Source organism: Raphanus sativus, chromosome 2, assembly GCF_000801105.2.
Source record: "Raphanus sativus cultivar WK10039 chromosome 2, ASM80110v3, whole genome shotgun sequence".
NCBI classification, from domain to species: Eukaryota; Viridiplantae; Streptophyta; class Magnoliopsida; order Brassicales; family Brassicaceae; genus Raphanus; species Raphanus sativus.
The window spans coordinates 8,627,615-8,646,398 of record NC_079512.1 but is presented as its reverse complement, the minus strand read 5'-3'; the positions used below and the strand labels follow the sequence as shown (position 1 = coordinate 8,646,398).

General features: G+C 40.2%; 1 protein-coding gene across 3 annotated transcripts; it reads right to left on the bottom strand.

The window, feature by feature from the left end:
• Positions 1 to 136: 136 nt before the first annotated feature.
• LOC108823419 (uncharacterized) lies at positions 137 to 18,371 on the bottom strand. Of its 3 annotated transcripts, none has more exons than XM_056997133.1 (13): positions 18,275 to 18,371; positions 17,886 to 18,182; positions 17,696 to 17,765; positions 4,638 to 4,699; positions 1,940 to 2,318; positions 1,745 to 1,844; positions 1,553 to 1,660; positions 1,271 to 1,474; positions 1,041 to 1,185; positions 819 to 955; positions 664 to 744; positions 481 to 558; positions 137 to 394 (listed from the first exon to the last, which is right to left on the bottom strand). In XM_056997133.1, exons 5-13 carry the CDS (start codon positions 1,993 to 1,995, stop codon positions 332 to 334), a joined length of 972 nt encoding a protein of 323 aa, XP_056853113.1. In that variant the 5' UTR covers positions 1,996 to 2,318; positions 4,638 to 4,699; positions 17,696 to 17,765; positions 17,886 to 18,182; positions 18,275 to 18,371; the 3' UTR covers positions 137 to 331. The 3 variants fall into 3 exon arrangements, with proteins under 3 accessions (XP_056853113.1, XP_056853107.1, XP_056853118.1); XM_056997127.1 differs by having other exon boundaries at positions 17,886 to 18,072; XM_056997138.1 differs by having other exon boundaries at positions 17,886 to 18,005.
• Between the last annotated feature and the right edge of the window lie 413 nt (positions 18,372 to 18,784).

Genomic DNA, 18,784 nt, shown 5'->3' with positions numbered 1-18,784 from the left:
AATCATCCATTTGATATATGTACCCTTCATGCCACCTTACTGAATCGTTTAAACAAACCCAACATCTTCCCTCAACTTTTTTCCACAAAGCTGTGTTACGTAAAGTGGTGGTATTTTAGTCAAAATGATCATATATCAATCAAGTGTTAACATTGAGCTTAAGAAAATGGAAAAAGTGAGACAAATATGTTCACAGTGCTTCAAAATCCAAAGCATTATTCTACTAAAACCTTGTAAAGCTTTTGGCTTAAAGACCCAAACATTGATTCTAAAGTTTTGCATTTACATGGAATCCCTTTCCTACATCACTGAAAAAGCTTGTGATTGGTCTTTAGAACATTTTCCCCAAGCTGCCGAACCCAATCTCGTCCGTCCCCATAATCTGGCCCTTCACCTGCAAAGCATTGAAGTTGGTGGAACTTAGAAGAACACACAAGAAACACAAAAACATAAGCAAGTATGTAGTTTGTAGGAGCTTACATTTTCGAAAAACAGAATCTCTGGTCGAATCTTCAGTTTTACAAAACTGGTGAGAACACTGTTCCAGTCTCCAATAGCCTGTACAAGCAGCAGAAACGCACCTCACTCAGTTTAACTTGCAAAACCTAAGAGATCACAGATGGATTAACTTTCTTGGTATTACAAAAATGTTTGAAGCTTTACCTCTTTCTTGGAAGCAAAGTATCTGATCCATCTACCGTTTTCATAAGATATGCAATTGTATTGATCTCCGCACAAGCAAACCTGAGTGTTACAACATTTGGAGTTGGATTTCTGGTAACAATAATCTTCAAAAGGAAACCCAAGTAGATACATACCATGGACACAAGACGGTACTTAGTGAATACACTGTCACCTTCGTATTTGCATATCTCACTGATATCAATTTCAGTAGCCAGAACAGAAGTTGTAGCAGAGATCTCTTCTTCAGTCTCGTTGTTCTCCCACTCAAGTGCTATCCAATACCCAAAAAATAAATTCTTAAACTAGTTCGCTTCGTAAAAAAAGAACAAAACAAAGTTGAAAGTGGGTCTTTGTACCAATTGTGAAAACAGATGGAAGGGGGGTATTGATCACACGTTCAACATAGTTTCGTTTCCCACATCCTTCCTTGTCACAAGGCATCATCAAGGTGGTTCTGATAACCTTAAGGACGTTCTCAAATGTCAAATCCTCAAATGCAGACTGTGTGATAATAACCACACAAAAAAGTTTCTTAGCATCACTGTAACATGAAAGAAGACAAAAGGTAACAAAAAATGACTTTTACCTTGAATTCTCTGACTGAATTAGCAATCACGATTGGACCATAAGCAAGTTGGAGTGGATATTCGGTATCCACTTTGCATCTGTTGCACATCTTTTTGAGCGTTTCGTAAACTTCAAACTTGGATTGAAGAGGTTCATATCCAGTTTCCCAGCGAGGAAGAAGCTCCAAGATGGTGACCAACAAGTCATAAACACCGTTTGGTTCCTGCAGACAGAGTAAAGAACAAGAAGATAAGCTTATCCACGTAGAAAGGTTATAAAGGTTGAGAGAGAGAAGAGAGACCGTGAGAGATAGATTGCTGAGAATGAAATGACGGAGTTCAAAAACGAATTCATCTTCAGTGAAGCTGGACAGCAACTCTTTTCTGAAAACGCAGATTTTCCAGAGAGACTGCGGACAACCAATCACGTTCTTGAGAAACACTAAATCAAGATCTGGGGGAACAAAGATAAAGCGATGATTGTTTAAAGAAACCTTGAGTATGGTATCAAGAGCTGAAGCGCGAGTGGCGTTTTGTTTCTCCTCTGTTTTCATCGGCTCATCATGAGCGTCGTCATGCTTTACTGAGCGATCTCTGAACAATATAGACAAGCACTACTAATCAGAGGATAACTCTCGAGAAATCTATGGAAAAAAACGTGAATAGAGGATCGATTAGTTAGTACTCACGGATCAATTTTCTGGTCAGTTTCTTCTTGAACCTTTGATGACGACTCCATCTCCATGATATCCGGGATAACAAAGAATGACTTTCTCTCTCGCTCTGGATATTTCTCGAGAAAAAAAGGCAAAAGAAAACGAAACAGAGAAAATGGGGTGGAGAAGAATGCAAAGGATTTAATCAGCGACAGTCGGTTAGGCTTGTGCACGTGAGTGTCACGTGATATTCAATACCAAAAGGGCGCCAAAATTGATCGAGGCTGCTGTGATCTTCGGTTGCCACAGGAATCTCCGAACCTACGGTACTGTGGACTTTTGACAAACATTTGTTCGCTCGCCTTTATCTCATAAACCTTTACTTGATTTCCGATTTCTTCAAAACTGTTTACTAAAGATAAAGTCAAAATGTTGCCAAAACAAAAAAAAAAGTCAAAATTCAGTAAAAAAACAATACAGTAAAAACTGTAAAACCCGTAAACACCGCAAAATATCTTTTAGCAATTATTTGATAAATCAAATAATTAACTAAAATACTTATATATTTATGAAAAACGAAAAAATAAATATAGCTATTTTCAAGTTTAAATACAAATAATTTCATTTAATATGAAATTAATTAAATTAATAGATTATTTTATTTCTATTTTATAAATAGAAAATTACATTCACTTTTTTTTACATTCATTTACACATAAGTAAACTTTAATATTAAAAAAACTAGATTTAAGTTTACTGTGAAACTTGGTGTTTGGTTGTCCGTTTGTTTTCGGTCCAGTTGATTCGGATTTCAGATTATTGGCGCTATGCTCATAAGTTTTATTCGGATTTTACTAACTAACGGATTGGGAGTGGGAGAAGCATGAAATGGAAAAAAAGACATCTGAAACAACAAAGGCTTTCGACTGGGAGATAGATATGAGCAGGCTATACGAAGGCTTAGAGCCAAACACTAAGTACCGGCTTGTGTCAATGGTAAAATCTGATACAGGGTCGCAAATGTTTTCTCCTGTTATCTCTTCTGTGTTTTTTTCTGTTAGGGTCTCACAATATGGAAAATGTATGCAGGTTGGTTGTGGTGGTGAAGAAGAAGAATACATATGCCTAGCTTATAAGAAGAACCGATGGGTCAGTTTCAGTCATGAAGCTTCTTCAGCAATGATGGCGAGAAGAATGTAGGCAAGATGCAAGTTGATTTCACCATAATCCCAGCTAATGATGGCGAGAAGAATGTAGGCAAGAGCATGCTATTACATCGCAATTCACGGAGGATCAAATGAGCAGATACGAATGTTTCAGGAGATCTACTCTTCTTCATAGATCAAACATGAAGAAGTTATTAGAGACTATAAAACAGGGATTAAGAATATGAACAACGACGACCCTAGGCTTTCCGTTGTTAGTGGTATATAGCAAAAATGTTTGTCGGTGAACTTGTGGAAACAGCTCGACTTGTTATGGTCAAAAGGAATGAAACAGGACACATCAGGCCCTGCCACATCCGAGAGTCCTATATAGGTGTTTGTTTTGTTTTCTATTATAATTGGGTTCATAATAACCAATATATGAGGGAAAAAAAATCGCATCAATACTTAACAAAAAAAAAAGAGCAATAGTGGTTCGGCAACAAACAAATATAACAATCTAAAACAATGTTAAGAAAATACAAAAACATTGCTGTTAACAAACCTAACATGTACACTCAAGTTTTCCATATTAAACAATGAAACAATCAACAATTAATAATACTTCATGAAAGGTTCCATATGGAGTCAATAGAAAAAAACAAATGCAAGATATATGTATTGTCTAAAGTTACAACTGAATTTACCTGCAAGCCATAATAAACAATACATACTGAGAAAATGACCCTTTTACTTTAACAATCATCTCTGCCGTTTCTTGGAAACGTGAAGTTAATAGCAAACAAAACTGAAATTTCTACATGAACCTCTTTATAGAGAGCCAATAACACTTAACAGAGTATAGCAAAATAGCGTTAGGCTTAAATAAAAGATTAAGCTTAGAACAAACTTAGCCTGAATACAGAATAGGGAAGATTAGAACACATGCCTAGAAAAGAACTGATAAAACTAGAGTTCAAATCATGTTAATTTCAAAACTTTTGACATCATGCATATAAGTATATTTTTGTGAGAATAAAAGTAGCCTCTATGGAAATCAAGAAAATCAATTACACATTCTAAATAAATAAACCAGTGCTTTAATGGTTTTTCAAGACCCATCAACTCTGTTGGACTAAGAGACCAAGGAAAACCTTAGTACCATTAAGAAGATATTTTAGATCACTGTATATTAAAAACTCATGTCAATGATTACCATTTATAGAATCTAATACAGCTCAAACATACAAAATTTAACTATAAGATTGCAAGGACATGATGCATAATGCAGAATTGTGAGGACATATATGCAGAATGTAGAATGCAGAAAGCTCATGTACAGCAACCAAAATCAAATGCATAATGTATAGGACACTCACTCCAACAACAACCAAAATTAACCATAAGGTTACAAGAATGCAATTTCCTATGTGTAGAGTGATCACTAAAGGGTTTAGTGGATAAAACACAAATAGTTTCGAGAGTTGAAGAAATTACAACCATGAACTGCAGAAGTCTCACATACCTTCAAATTACATATCTAGATGAGACTTAACTAATTACAAAGTGGTTTGAAAAGCACATACCTGTCATAGAAGTCTGCTCCACTTGAAATCTTCTCATAATCTCTAACAATTTGAACACCTTCCTGAAACAAAAACGTGAGGAAATCAGAATCAGTTGGTTTTTCTTCCACGTACTTCCCTTTTTTACTTTCACTGCGCATATCATGAATCAGTTTTCGATTCCTTGACACATGTGGTATGTGATCAAACCGGTCAAGTATTATAGTCGTTGTATTTCGAAGCTGAAGTTCCATCCAACAAATCACACTTAAAAACCTTGTGGTAGAGAAAGGATTATGTCATGACTTTTTTCAGCTTTTGGTCGTTAGTTCCATCAAGCAAGCTGAACACCACCCATAGTCTTTTGTCTTTCTAAACCATGAATAATAATAATATAAGATAGTTTGTTCTCGTTTCAGTCTCTGTCTTAAAGATCAAATCAAAGTCATCCTTCCCACAAGTTTTTTTCACCAGTTGGTCATTAATTCCATTCAACAAGCCCGAAACCTATCCAGTCTTTGTATTAAAACTTTTTATAGTCCTAAAATAAAACCTGTTTTCGTTACAGTCTTTATCTTCAGACTTTGTACTGTCCCGTGGTCGGTTATTTCCATCCAGGCAGCTAGTCGTGAATCAGCACATTGTCTTTTCTAAGCCACAATACGAACTTGTTTTCATTTCAGTCTTTGCCTTTAAAAATCCTTTCAATAGTTGGTGTTTTCTTTTTCCATCCAACGAATTGAAAAACTGAATGTACTCATTGTCTATAAACTAGACACGTTTAAGCCTAGTGGTTTTCATTCAATAAAAGAAATTATCCTTGTTTTATAGGCTGTCTTAAAGTTTATTTCAACCATTGGTCGCCATATCAATCCAACAGATTGAAAGCTTGACTTTTTTTTTCAGCTATTGATCGCTCTATTCATCCAACAAACTGAACCCCCATCTTTTCCTAACATCCTGATAGGGTTACTGATTACAGTCTCCCGAACTCTGATTACAGTCTCCAGAACGTAGGGTTTACTGAGAGTCCTTATCTCTCCCAGATACATCACCACAAGATGCATAACTCCTGCTACACACAATCGCTCATCTATTTATATAGTGAACTGACACACTCTCTCTCTCTCTCTCTCTCTTTACAACTCTAACTGAATCTTTACTTTCTTCTACAGATGCCATATCACTCTTTCTCTTCTTATTCTTATGCAAGTGCCATGTCAGCAGCTCCTCACCTATCAATAACCCCCTTTTGAAGAACCAGCTTGCACTTGTACTGGTTATGACTTATGAGCAACAACTGCTCTTGGAGAGCAAAGTGGTCGACTCTGTCATCCTGATACCAAAGTGTTCGCTTCATGGAGCAACTGTTTGATCACAGGTTCTCTGCTCCTCATTACACTGCTTGATCACAGGTTCTCTGCTCCTCATCACACGACATGAGACATGTCGACTACTTTCTCCACTTGTAAAGCCCACCTGATCTCTGTGTGTACGGTGTTGCTTTGATGTCCACGAGATTCCAAGGAAAAACAACTTCAAATGTTTCAGGGGCAGTAAGGAAGATAGCAACTGGAATTGAAGGAAATGCGGATACTCAGCTTCACCAACTGTTTCATTACAAGCTGCATCGATGAAGAAAATGCATCATATTGTTGATCTGCGATACATGTAGCTTGAACATCAATATGTTGCAGCTTTTGCTTTTGTTGTCAGTGCAGTTGTAGCCAACTTTTGAGTTGAAACGAAATCAGGTATCCTCCGAATACAGTGATCCTGCTTTTTGTACTCCTCTTAACCATTGTAAATGTCTTTCCGTCCACATGAAAATCCAGCAGGTTCTTCTCATTAATATGCTCCCTTAATGACTTATTCTCTTTGGCTGCGGTAAGCACGGTACCATGAGTTTCAGAAACAGTCTGCTACACTTTCACTAAACTCATGCTGTTGTATAATCAAAACTGCACTCCTTTACTCTTCCACCTATGCTTCAGGTGAAACTTCTCACCTGACATGTCACTGGCGAGTCGCAACCCCAAATCAGTATTTGCACCATCTTTGTCTAATCTTGTATTTACTGTGAGTACTGAACCTGCTGTAGCTGAAATGCACCACCATGTCTCACATGCATAAATAACCGTACCAAAAACATCAGCTTGGCCAAAGATGCAGAGTACAACACAACAAAATGCCATTTTGTATCGAAACCTGAACAGCCAAGAATTAGGACACTGAAGCTCCTCTCTCCTATGGAATGATACTGAAATTCCTTCCAGCTTGAGAGAGAATTATGTGTTTCCATTGACTCCAATAACATATAACCTGTCCCGTAACTGTACAGAACCACCCATCTCTGGTGCTAAAATGTGTAGCCTCCTTGGACACATGATCACCTCCACAAGGAGAGCAGTAGCACTCAACCTAACAGCATGGCTTAGCAACACCCTGAGCTTCAATCATAGTTCCGAAATGTCTTCTCCATAAATAATCATCTGTATTCCCTAGACTCAGAACTCAACCCGCTCTCCTGCGGACATGCAGAAACAGGCTGAAAAGTATCATTCTTGTTTCTCTTGCCAAACCCAAACTGTGAAAGAGTTGCCACTGCTGCAGGACCATGCCATAAGAACGTATTATCTGCCAATGTACGTTGCCAGTGCAATCCAGGCCTACACATGATTTCTGTAACTTTCTCTGCACATTTTGTATCTTCTCTCTTCTCTCAAGTCCAGAAACATTCGACAAAAGCGCCTCATAGTAACATGTATTGGCCGTGTCAACAACAACTCAACTCTTTCAAAAAAGTCATCAAAGAGCTTGTCTTGGAAGAACACTCTTTTCCATGATCTCTTCTTGAACTTAAACTTCCAACCTTTTTCCATGACCTCTTCTTCTTCACACTACCAACCCACATTGTCGGTCCAGTTAACAATCTTGCTTAAGATTCAGTCCATGGCTTGAGACATTTTTACAGTCACTCTTCTCGTTCTTTCAATCCAGAAAATCGAAAAGCAGCTGTTGGTCCTTTTAATTCCATCCAACAAATTAAAAACTTCTCTAATAACCTGTTTTTCAGTCTTTGCCTTGAGACTTATTTCAATCGCTGGTCGTTTACTCCACATCCAACGAGTTGAAAAGCGGACATGTTTTCTTTGTCAAAAAAAAACTAGACTCGTTTTCTTTTGTCTTAAAGACTTTCCCAAGCCGTGGACTTCTTAAATTGTTTGTCGTTATACTCCCACCCATCCATATACTCCACCCAACTTGATGGAACCCTGGACCTGGACCAGGACTTGGAGCAGACTCAGGACGATCAAATCAGTCCAACTGAGGTTCAGCCATTCAGCCGTACCAGATCAACGGACAGAGCCGTGTACCGGATCGACCCGAGTGCACCCGGACGCGACCTAAGGATGGATTCACGACCTGATGACCGAATCAGCCGACCCACAGGCGTTCTTCCCCGACCCATTCGTCATTCTAGAGCCAACAGTCAAGTCAGAACCCATGATCATCGAGATGAACCTGATTCCGGACTTAGCCATTCTTTTCTGGCCCGTTTGGGACGTACCGCACACCCGGATCAGGCTGATCTCGACTTGTCCGACCACTTTGATGATTCTATGATGATCGATGCATCCAACTTCTCCAAAGGGATGTTACTTAGGCTCTCTGAAGATTTGGATCGAGCTATCTCTTCATCCGTTCATGGATCATCGATGATCAACCATGCGGGCAGCCTTGCGTCCGTCCAGCTCCTTACCGCGGACGACCTGATCATCACATCATGAACCTGGACGAATCACGAACCTGGACAGTCAATGAACCTTGCCAAGTCTTCATCAATTTCCGCACATTGACTGGTCTTGGTCAAATTCACATTTTCTATGTCTTGTTTTCAACATTTCTATTTTCAATGTTGTATTTTCCAAGAATTCTATTTATGTTTCTTTGACTCACAAACACTATATATATGTGAGTCCTTCATGAAATAACATGACAATCGATTTTTCTCTTATATTTTTTGAGTCTTCTCTCATTGTTCTTTGTCTTAGAACATTCATAGTTTGCTTGGTGAGGTTATCTCCGAGTAAGAACACCTTCGTTGTGTTGGACCGGTGCGTCACATCCGGCAACCTTCGAAACTCTGGTAGTATCTTTGGGCTTCCGCAACCCTTAGTGTCACCCTTCGATCCACTAGTTCTCAATCCACTCGGATCTGAGTTCATATCATCCGTACCGGTTGAGTGATCCAAATCTAGGTTCTATCAAGTGGTATCAGAGCCACTCTTCCGGTAACTCTTTTCTATCCATTTTCTCATCTCTCCATTTCTTCTAAACACTTCTTCATCTATCTATCTTGAACCCGGGCCCCTCATTACCCCCATAACAAAAAAAAAAATAAGATCTAAGTTTATGCTGTAAAAAAAAAAAAAGAAGAAAAGATTATAAAAAAAAAAGGATTCAAAGTTTGATTGTTTGTGGTGAGGTGGTGGAAGAGAAAGCCTGCTGGCCGAAGAGAAATCCGGCTTTTGAGGTGGTTAAGGCGGGTTCCCCTTTGAAATCTCTTATCTCTCTCTCTTACTCATTTGTGTTCACTTGGATTTCCTCATTGGGTGATCTTGTTTGCTCTCTTAGAACTTTGGGAGGAACTCTCTTGTGTGATTACCAAAAACTCGAGTGAAACACGTGTGTGGGTGAGATAAACACCTGAGAGTGTGAGGCTTTTACTCTAACTTTGCCTTGTTTAAGTTTTCAGGAAACCATGGGCAGTGAAGAAGAAAGAAACAGACCCGGAAATTCTTTTGCCGGATTATCTAACTTGCAGATGCGTGCTCTCAATGATTCTATGTCTAACTTGTTGAATACAGGTTTGGAGGCAATCCATCTTAGGCTGGATGAACTTCAGGGCCGACCAGCTCAGTCCCAAACCAGAACCAGGCGTGACCGCCCAAGGAGACACAGCCGGTCCGACCTTGAAATCCGAGATGAGTCCTATGATGATGATCAGTCCATCAACCGACCAAGGAGAGCTCCTAGACAACAAAACCAAGGTGATGTCAATCCATTTGGTAGAAATGAAAGAACTGATAATGGATTGGGTGGTTTGAAATTGAAAATTCCAAGTTTTAATGGCAAGAATGATCCGGATGCCTTTCTTGAATGGGAAAGAAAGATTGAACTTGTTTTTGATTGTCAAAACTTTTCTGATATTAAAAATGTTAGACTTGCTGCTGCTGAGTTTACTGGCTATGCTATTAACTGGTATGATCAAGTTGTAACTAGCAGGAGAAGAGCAGGTGTGGCGCCAGTTGTTACATGGGATGAGCTTTCCATGCTGATGCGGAGACGCTTTGTTCCCGACCATTACCACAGAGATCTACACCATAAACTCAGGCGTTTGCTTCAAGGTTCTAAGTCAGTTGAGGACTACCACTAGGAAATGGAGACCTTGATGATCAAGGCTGATGTAGATGAGCCCTTAGACGCCACCATGGCTAGATTTCTCACCGGGCTCAACCAAGACATACAAGACCGCATGGAGCTGGAAGACTATGACAGCATGGAACAGATGCTACACAAGGCCGTGCTGATTGAACAACAACTCAAGAGAAAAGGTCTCTCCAAACCGACCTTTGCTTCAAAACCAACCTTTGCTTCCAAGCCAAACTATCAAGACAAGGGTAAGTCTTCTTCCACAACAAATAATGCTTTTAAGACTGATGTCCCTGCTCGTTTTGACAAAGGAAAAGCAATTGAGAATCCTAGCCGTGCAAGAGACATCAGGTGCTTCAAGTGTCAAGGTCTTGGCCACTATGCCAACCGATGTCCAAACCAAAAGGTGATGGTGCTCTTGGAGAATGGAGAAGTTGAATCTGAAGAAGACAAGGAGGATCTCGGACCAGTTTATGATACTGATGATGAGGAAGAAGCACTTGACTTCCCAGTTCATGGCCCCCTTCTTGTTACTAGAAAGACTTTGGACGACACATTTGATCCCATCTTTGATGAGGAGGCCGATGGCGTGATCAATGAGTTTTGCTCAACCTTTGTGGAGAGCTCTGGTCCGATCTATGATGAGGATGTTCTTGATGAGCCAAGCCAAGGTTCACTACTGGTTACTAGGCGTATTTTGAGTGTCCAACCCAAATCCAATGAAAAAGAACAAAGGGAGAATCTCTTTCACTCTAGATGTCTCATTTCTGATAAAGTTTGTTCTTTGATTATTGATGGGGGCAGTTGCACTAATGTGGCCAGTGACACTCTTGTAAAGAAACTTGGGCTTGTTACTCGGCCTCTTTCTCGTCCTTTCAGGTTAGAGTGGCTCAATGAGGCTGGAGAACAGTATGTGAAGGAGCAAGTCACAGTTCCACTCTCCATTGGCCGATATGAGGATGAGGTTGTGTGCAATTGCTTCCCATGGATGCTTGCCATGTTCTCTTGGGCCGACCTTGGCAATTTGACAAGAAGGCAGTGCATGATGGCTTCACAAACAGGCACTCGTTTGATCACAAAGGAAAGAAGATCACTTTGGTGCCTTTGTCACCTTCGGAAGTCCATCAAGACCAGGTCCAACTTAGGAAGAACCGAGACCAAGACTCTAAGGCTGATAAACCTGAGACAAGTACCAGAAACTCCAACTTCTTTGTCAAAGAAAGTCAGGTAAGGAAGTCTCTTTGCTCTCAAAAACCATTTCTCTTACTTGTTTATAAAGAGTCTCTTTTGGCCTCATCTTCTTCTGACCTTGCACCGGAGATTCCGAGTGAATTTTTAGGTATCTTGCAGGATTATTCTGATGTGTTTCCAGAAGAAAATCCAAAAGGATTGCCACCAGTAAGAGGCATTGAGCATCAGATTGATCTTGTCCCGGGCGCATCTCTTCCGAACCGACCAGCGTACCGCACCAATCCGGTCGAGACCAAGGAGCTGGAGAAACAGATCAACGACCTGCTTGAGAAGGGATACATCAGAGAAAGTCTCAGTCCCTGTGCAGTGCCTGTTCTACTCGTACCAAAGAAGGATGGCTCCTGGAGGATGTGTGTGGACTGTCGGGCCATAAACAACATCACGGTAAAGTATCGACATCCTATTCCTCGCCATGATGATATGCTTGATGAACTCCATGGTTCTAAGTACTTTTCTAAGATAGATTTGAAAAGTGGCTATCATCAGATTAGGATGAAAGAAGGTGATGAATGGAAAACGGCCTTTAAAACAAAACTAGGTTTGTATGAGTGGCTTGTCATGCCCTTTGGTCTCACAAATGCACCTAGTACTTTCATGCGCCTAATGAATCATGTCTTGAGATCTTTTATTGGTCATTTTGTTGTAGTGTACTTTGATGACATTCTTATTTACAGCAAAAGCCTTGATGAGCACAAACAGCACCTGAAATCTGTTCTTGAAGTCCTTAGAAAGGAACATTTGTTTGCTAACCTTGGAAAATGTTCTTTTGGCACAGATCATGTGGTCTTTCTAGGTTTTGTTGTAGGTGCAGATGGCTTGAGAGTGGACGAGCAGAAGGTCCAAGCAATCCGAGACTGGCCCATCCCGAAAACCATTAGTGAAGTGAGAAGCTTCCATGGCCTTGCCGGTTTCTATAGGCGGTTTGTTCAAAACTTCAGTACCTTGGCCGCTCCTCTCACTGAAGTGATCAAGAAGAACGTGGGGTTCAAATGGGGACCAGCTCAAGAAGAAGCATTCGAAATCCTTAAAGGGAAGTTGACTAATGCCCATTTGCTTGTACTTCCAGATTTTTCTAAAGCTTTTGAGATCGAATGTGATGCTTCTGGTGTTGGTATTGGTGCTGTGTTGATGCAGGAAGGAAAACCAGTAGCTTATTTCAGTGAGAAGCTTGGTGGTGCCATGCTCAACTACCCCACATACGACCAGGAACTCTATGCCTTGGTGAGAGCCCTTCAAACGTGGCAGCACTATCTTTGGCCTAAGGAGTTCATCATCCACACTGACCATCAGTCTCTAAGACATCTTAAGGGTCAGCAGAAGCTCAACAAGAGGCATGCTCGTTGGATGGAGTTCATTGAAACATTCCCTTATGTGATCAAGTACAAACAAGGTAAGGAGAATGTTGTGGCCGATGCATTGTCTCGAAGGTATACTCTTCTTTCAGCCCTTGAGACTAAATTGCTTGGTTTTGAATTTATCAAGGATCTTTATGCCTCTGATCAGGATTTTAAAGAGATTTTTCGAAAATGCACCAAGGTTGCTTATGGGAAATACTTTCAAAGTTCTGGTTTCTTATTCTTTGATAACCGTTTGTGTGTGCCCCAATGTTCTTTGAGGGAGTTGTTTCTCAGGAAAGCTCATGGAGGAGGACTTATGGGACACTTTGGTGTCAAGAAGACTTACAAGGCTGTTCATGACCACTTCTATTGGCCGAGTTTGATGAAAGATGTTGAGAGGATCTGTAGCCGATGTGTGGTGTGCAAGAAGTCTAAGCCTAAAGCATCAAACCACGGTTTGTACTCAGCTCTACCCATTCCCTCTCATCCTTGGGTAGACATTTCTATGGATTTTGTGCTTGGTTTGCCTAGGTCCAAAGCTGGACGAGATTCTATCTTTGTGGTTGTCGATAGGTTCTCAAAAATGGCACATTTCATTCCTTGTCACAAAACTGATGATGCTGTGCAAGTTGCAGATTTATTCTTTAAGGAAGTTGTTAGATTGCATGGAATGCCTAAGACCATTGTCTCTGATCGTGATGCTAAGTTCCTTAGCTATTTTTGGAAGACCTTGTGGTCTAAGCTAGGTACTAGATTGATGTTCTCTACAACTTGTCATCCGCAAACTGATGGGCAAACTGAAGTAGTTAATCGAACCTTGTCTGCTTTGCTTAGATCTTTGGTTAAAAAGAATCTTAAGACTTGGGAAGAATGTTTGCCTCATGTTGAGTTTGCTTACAATCATGCATTACATTCAGCTACTAAGTTTTCTCCTTTTGAGGTTGTTTATGGATTTAATCCTTTGTCTCCACTTGATCTTTTACCTTTGCCTTTGAATGAACGAGTTAGTACAGATAGCAAGAGGAAAGTGGACACGATCAAGAAGCTGCATGAACAGGTCCGGGCCAACATTGAAGCCAAGACCAAAGGCTACAAACGACTTGCAGACAAGAAAAGAAAAGAAGTGATCTTCCAGGAAGGTGATCTTGTTTGGGTCCATTTGAGGAAGGAACGATTCCCGGAACAAAGGAAGTCTAAACTCATGCCCCGGGTCGATGGTCCATTCCAGATTCTCAAGAAACTCCATGACAATGCTTACCAGCTTGATCTTCAGGGTAAGTATGATATCTTTTCAAGTTTCAATGTTTCTGATTTATCTCCTTTTCTTGCAGATGATCCGGATTTGTGGTCAAATCCTTTTGAAGAGGGAGGGAATGATGGAACCCAGGACCTGGACCAGGACTTGGAGCAGACTCAGAACGATCAAATCAGTCCAACTGAGGTTCAGCCATTCAGCCGTACCAGATCAACGGACAGAGCCGTGTACCGGATCGACCCGAGTGCACCCGGACGCGACCTAAGGATGGATTCACGACCTGATGACCAAATCAGCCGACCCACAGGCAATCTTCCCCGACCCATTCGTCATTCTAGAGCCAACAGTCAAGTCAGAACCCATGATCATCGAGATGAACCTGATTCCGGACTCAGCCATTCTTTTCTGGCCCGTTTGGGACGTACCGTACACCCGGATCAGGCTGATCTCGACTTGTCCGACCACTTTGATGATTCTATGATGATCGATGCATCCAACTTCTCCAAAGGGATGTTACTTAGGCTCTCTGAAGATTTGGGTCGAGCTATCTCTTCATCCGTTCATGGATCATCGATGATCAACCATGCGGGCAGCCTTGCGTCCGTCCTGCTCCTTACCGCGGACGACATGATCATCACAGCATGAACCTGGACGAATCACGAACCTGGACAGTCAATGAACCTTGCCAAGTCTTCATCAATTTCCGCATATTGACTGGTCTTGGTCAAATTCACATTTTCTATGTCTTGTTTTCAACATTTCTATTTTCAATGTTGTATTTTCCAAGAATTCTATTTATGTTTCTTTGACTCACAAACACTATATATATGTGAGTCCTTCATGAAATAACATGACAATCGATTTTTCTCTTATATTTTTTGAGTCTTCTCTCATTGTTCTTTGTCTTAGAACATTCATAGTTTGCTTGGTGAGGTTATCTCCGAGTAAGAACACCTTCATTGTGTTGGACCGGTGTGTCACATCCGGCAACCTTCGAAACTCTGGTAGTATCTTTGGGCTTCCGCAACCCTTAGTGTCACCCTTCGATCCACTAGTTCTCAATCCACTCGGATCTGAGTTCATATCATCCGTACCGGTTGAGTGATCCAAATCTAGGTTCTATCACAACTCTTGGTCGTTTATTCCATCCAACGAATTAAAAAAACAGACGTGTAGTCTTTGCCTTACGACTTCTTCAAATGGTCGTTTTTCCCATTCAAATGGTTCTCGGTTACCATTCCACAGTCATTTTCTAAGGACATTTCCCATCCATAAGTCTCTTAACCGACCTGTCTTAAAAGAAATTTTTAGCTAATGACTTTTGTAAGCAGCGGGTTGTAATTTTCTTTCCCATTCAAATGGTTCACGGTCACACCATCCATAGCCTTTGTTTATGGACAGTTTCCATTCAAAGTCATTTTAACCGACATGTCTTAAAAGCCTTTGTCTCTGTAAGCCGTGGGTACAGAGCAAGGAATCTGTTTTCGATTTGTAGTCTTTTTGTCTTAAAGACTTTTGGTCGTTATACTCCCAACCATCTTTATAATCGAAAACAGATTTTAGAGAAAAGCCGTGGGTAAGTACTGTAAAGTCCTTGTGTTAAAGACTACTATTAAGCCGTATGGTCTCTTGTTTGCCCATCCCCTTACATCCCTACTTAGACATGCACTACCAACCCACATTATCGGTCCAATTAACAATCATACTAGGGCGATGGCTTATGTTTCCTCAAGAGGCGACAACAACGTAGCAGTTACATGTGATTTTCACTCAACCTAACAGCAGGGCTTAGCAACACCATGAGCTTCAATCATAGTTCAGATACGTCTTCTCCATAAATCTGTATCCCTAGACTCAGAACTCAACCCACTCTCCTGCGGACATGCTGAAACAGGCTGAAAAGAATCATTCTTGTTTCTTTTGCTCAAACGGCGGAGTTGAACTATATATGCCAAACCCAAACTGTGAAAGAGTTGCCACTGCTGCAGGACCATGTCACAAGAACGTGTTATCTGCCAGTGCAATCCAGGTCTCGCCTGAACTTAAACCTCCATGATTTCTGTAACTTTTACTCTGCACATTTTGTATCTTCTCTCAAGTCCAGAAACATTCTATATCGAATAATTGGTGTGAAAAAGCGCCCCATAGTAACATGTAATGGCCGTGTCAACAGCAACTGAACTCTTTCAAACAAGTGACTCATCACAACCAAAACCAACGGAAAAATCATCAAAGAGCTTCTCTTGGAAGAAGACTCTTCTCCATGATCTATTCTTGAACTTAAAACTTCCAACCTTTTGCTTCTTCTTCTTGCCTTGTACCCTTCTAAGCACTGGAACAAACAATTTGTGTACATGTTGCTTCTCCTTCACACATGTTGATGTTTGTGAGCTTGATAGGACAAAAATTGTTTAATCTTGATGAGCGTGTATAACCCACCATTGTCAGAACCCAAAGACAGAGTATCAACAACAATGCCAGAAGAGGAGGACTAAAACTGGTTCACTGAGTCACATCCTTCATTAGACATGCACATGCACTACCAACCCACAATGTCGGTCCAGTTAACAATCTTGTTTACGGTTCAGTCCTTGGCTTGAGTCATTTTTGCAGTCACTCTGCTCGTTCTTTCCATCCAGAAAATCGAGAAGCAGCCATTGGTTGTTAATTCCATCCAACAAATTAAAAACTTCTCTAAAGCAGTAAGTGGTAACATAAGAACCTGTTTTTCAGTCTTTGGCTTGAGACTTATTTCAATCGCTGGTCGTTTACTCCACATCCAACGAGTTGAAAAGTGGAGACATGCAGTCATTGTCAAAAAAAAAAACTAGATTCATTGTCTTTTGTCTTAAAGACTTTCATAAGCCGTGGGTAGTGCATGACTTTCTTAAATTGTTTGTCGTTATACTCCACCCATCCATAAGTTTAGAAAGCCGTGGGGGGTCTTTGTACTAAAATTTATTTCAACTCATGGTCGTTTATTCCATCCAACGAATTGAAAAACAGACATGTAGTCTTTGCCTTACGACTCCTTCAAATGGTCATTTTTTACCCCATTCAAATGGTTCTCGGTTCCCATTGTCTATGGACATTTCCCATCCATAAGTCTTTTAACTGACCTGTCTTAAAAGAAATTTTTAGACAATGACTTGTAAGCAGCGGGTTGTAATTTTCTTTCCCATTCAAATGGTTCTCGGTCACACCATCCATCATAGCCTTTGTTTATGGACAGTTTCCATTCAAAGTCATTTTAACCGACATGTCTTAAAAACCTTTGTCTCTGTAAGCCGTGGGTACAGAGTAAGGAATCTGTTTTCGATTTGTAGTCTTTTGTCTTAAAGACTTTTGGTCGTTATACTCTCATCCATCTTTATAACCGAAAACAGATTTTAGAAAAAGCCGTGGGTAAGTAATGTAAAGTCTTTGTGTAAAAGACTATTAAGCCGTATGGTCTCTTATTTGGCCATCCCCTAACATCCTTACTTAGACATGCACTACCAACCCATATTATCGGTCCAATTGACAATCTTATTAGGGCGATGGCATAAGTTTCCTCTAGAGGCAACAACAACGGGACAATGTTCCAAAAAAAAAGAATCTGACATAACACTATTAGATTAGTGTCTGCATATGATCTTATTGGGTTTTATATGAAAACAACACAAAAACCCAAAACAAGACTTTTGCAGAACCGCACAAAACAAAAGGCTTTGAAAGTCTTGTTAAAAGAGGATTCAGTTGTTGAATAAAAAAAACAAAAACGGGAAACTAAGCAGAGAGAGAGAGACAGAGGATGTTACCTTAAAGAGGTTTCACGCGGAGTCAAGCTTCAGAGCACAGCCGGAATAAGTGTAAGACTAACCAAAGTCACTGCCAAAAGTTTAAAATCGATAATGATAAAAAAAAAAAAAGTTATTCATAAAACTTTTTGTTAAAAAATGCAAGTAGTGTTAACACTACTAAGGATAAGGACGTTAGAAAAAAATGTACCGCAATTAGTTCTTTATGCGAAGCTTGCTTTGGCATCATTCCATTTGAGATACGCTCATATTTGCTCTCCTAACTCGGACTGCTCGGCCTCCAACTTGTTCCTTTTCTGCTAAACCGTCTCTGTCATCATAATCAATCGTCCACCACATGATTGCGATGCTTTGAACAATTAGGAAAATTGAAAACCCTAAAAACAAGATCGCCAGGAAACTTAGAAATCATTAGCAATAGACAAGCGACGAGAGCGAGAAACACAACCCAGTCGGATCGGATTCAGGCGATCGAGATAAGGAAACCCTAATCAACCATCAATTAATTACATACGATCAGGAAAAAAAATAACTAAGTAAGTCCTCAAACAAATTTCACTATCGAATCGAAACACTTACTAATCTGAGAGTGTAAAATAGATTTCCCGTTTCTGCAAATTTTGGAAGAGTCGATTGATTTCATTCTTCAAAAAGCAAAAAAAAAAGATGCAAAGAGCTATTTGTCAAGAGACTGGGACTTAAATTGATTTGTGAGAAAATGTTCTCTTCCTTCTTCTAACGGTTATATTTCAATTTGACTCGGTTTCGATCGAGAGAGAAAAAAAAAATTGCGTTTGACAAACACGCGTTGTTATATTTCAAATTTTGTAAACCGAACCGGTTCTGCATTCCTAGAAAATCGTCTAAAGCGAACCGGTTCTTTTCCACGATGTCTAAATAATACACGTCGTCGTTTTGGTCTGAATTTATTAAGTAAGAGTAGGTTCCGTTCCTGTGATAGAAGCTGGCTCTCTCTCTCTCTTGGTATAGTTTTGTGGCTTTAGTTTCTGACTGTCAATGGATGATATTTACAGCCTTACTATTTTTGGAAAATTTAGGGCTTGAAACTGTTTGTGGTATGGAACACTG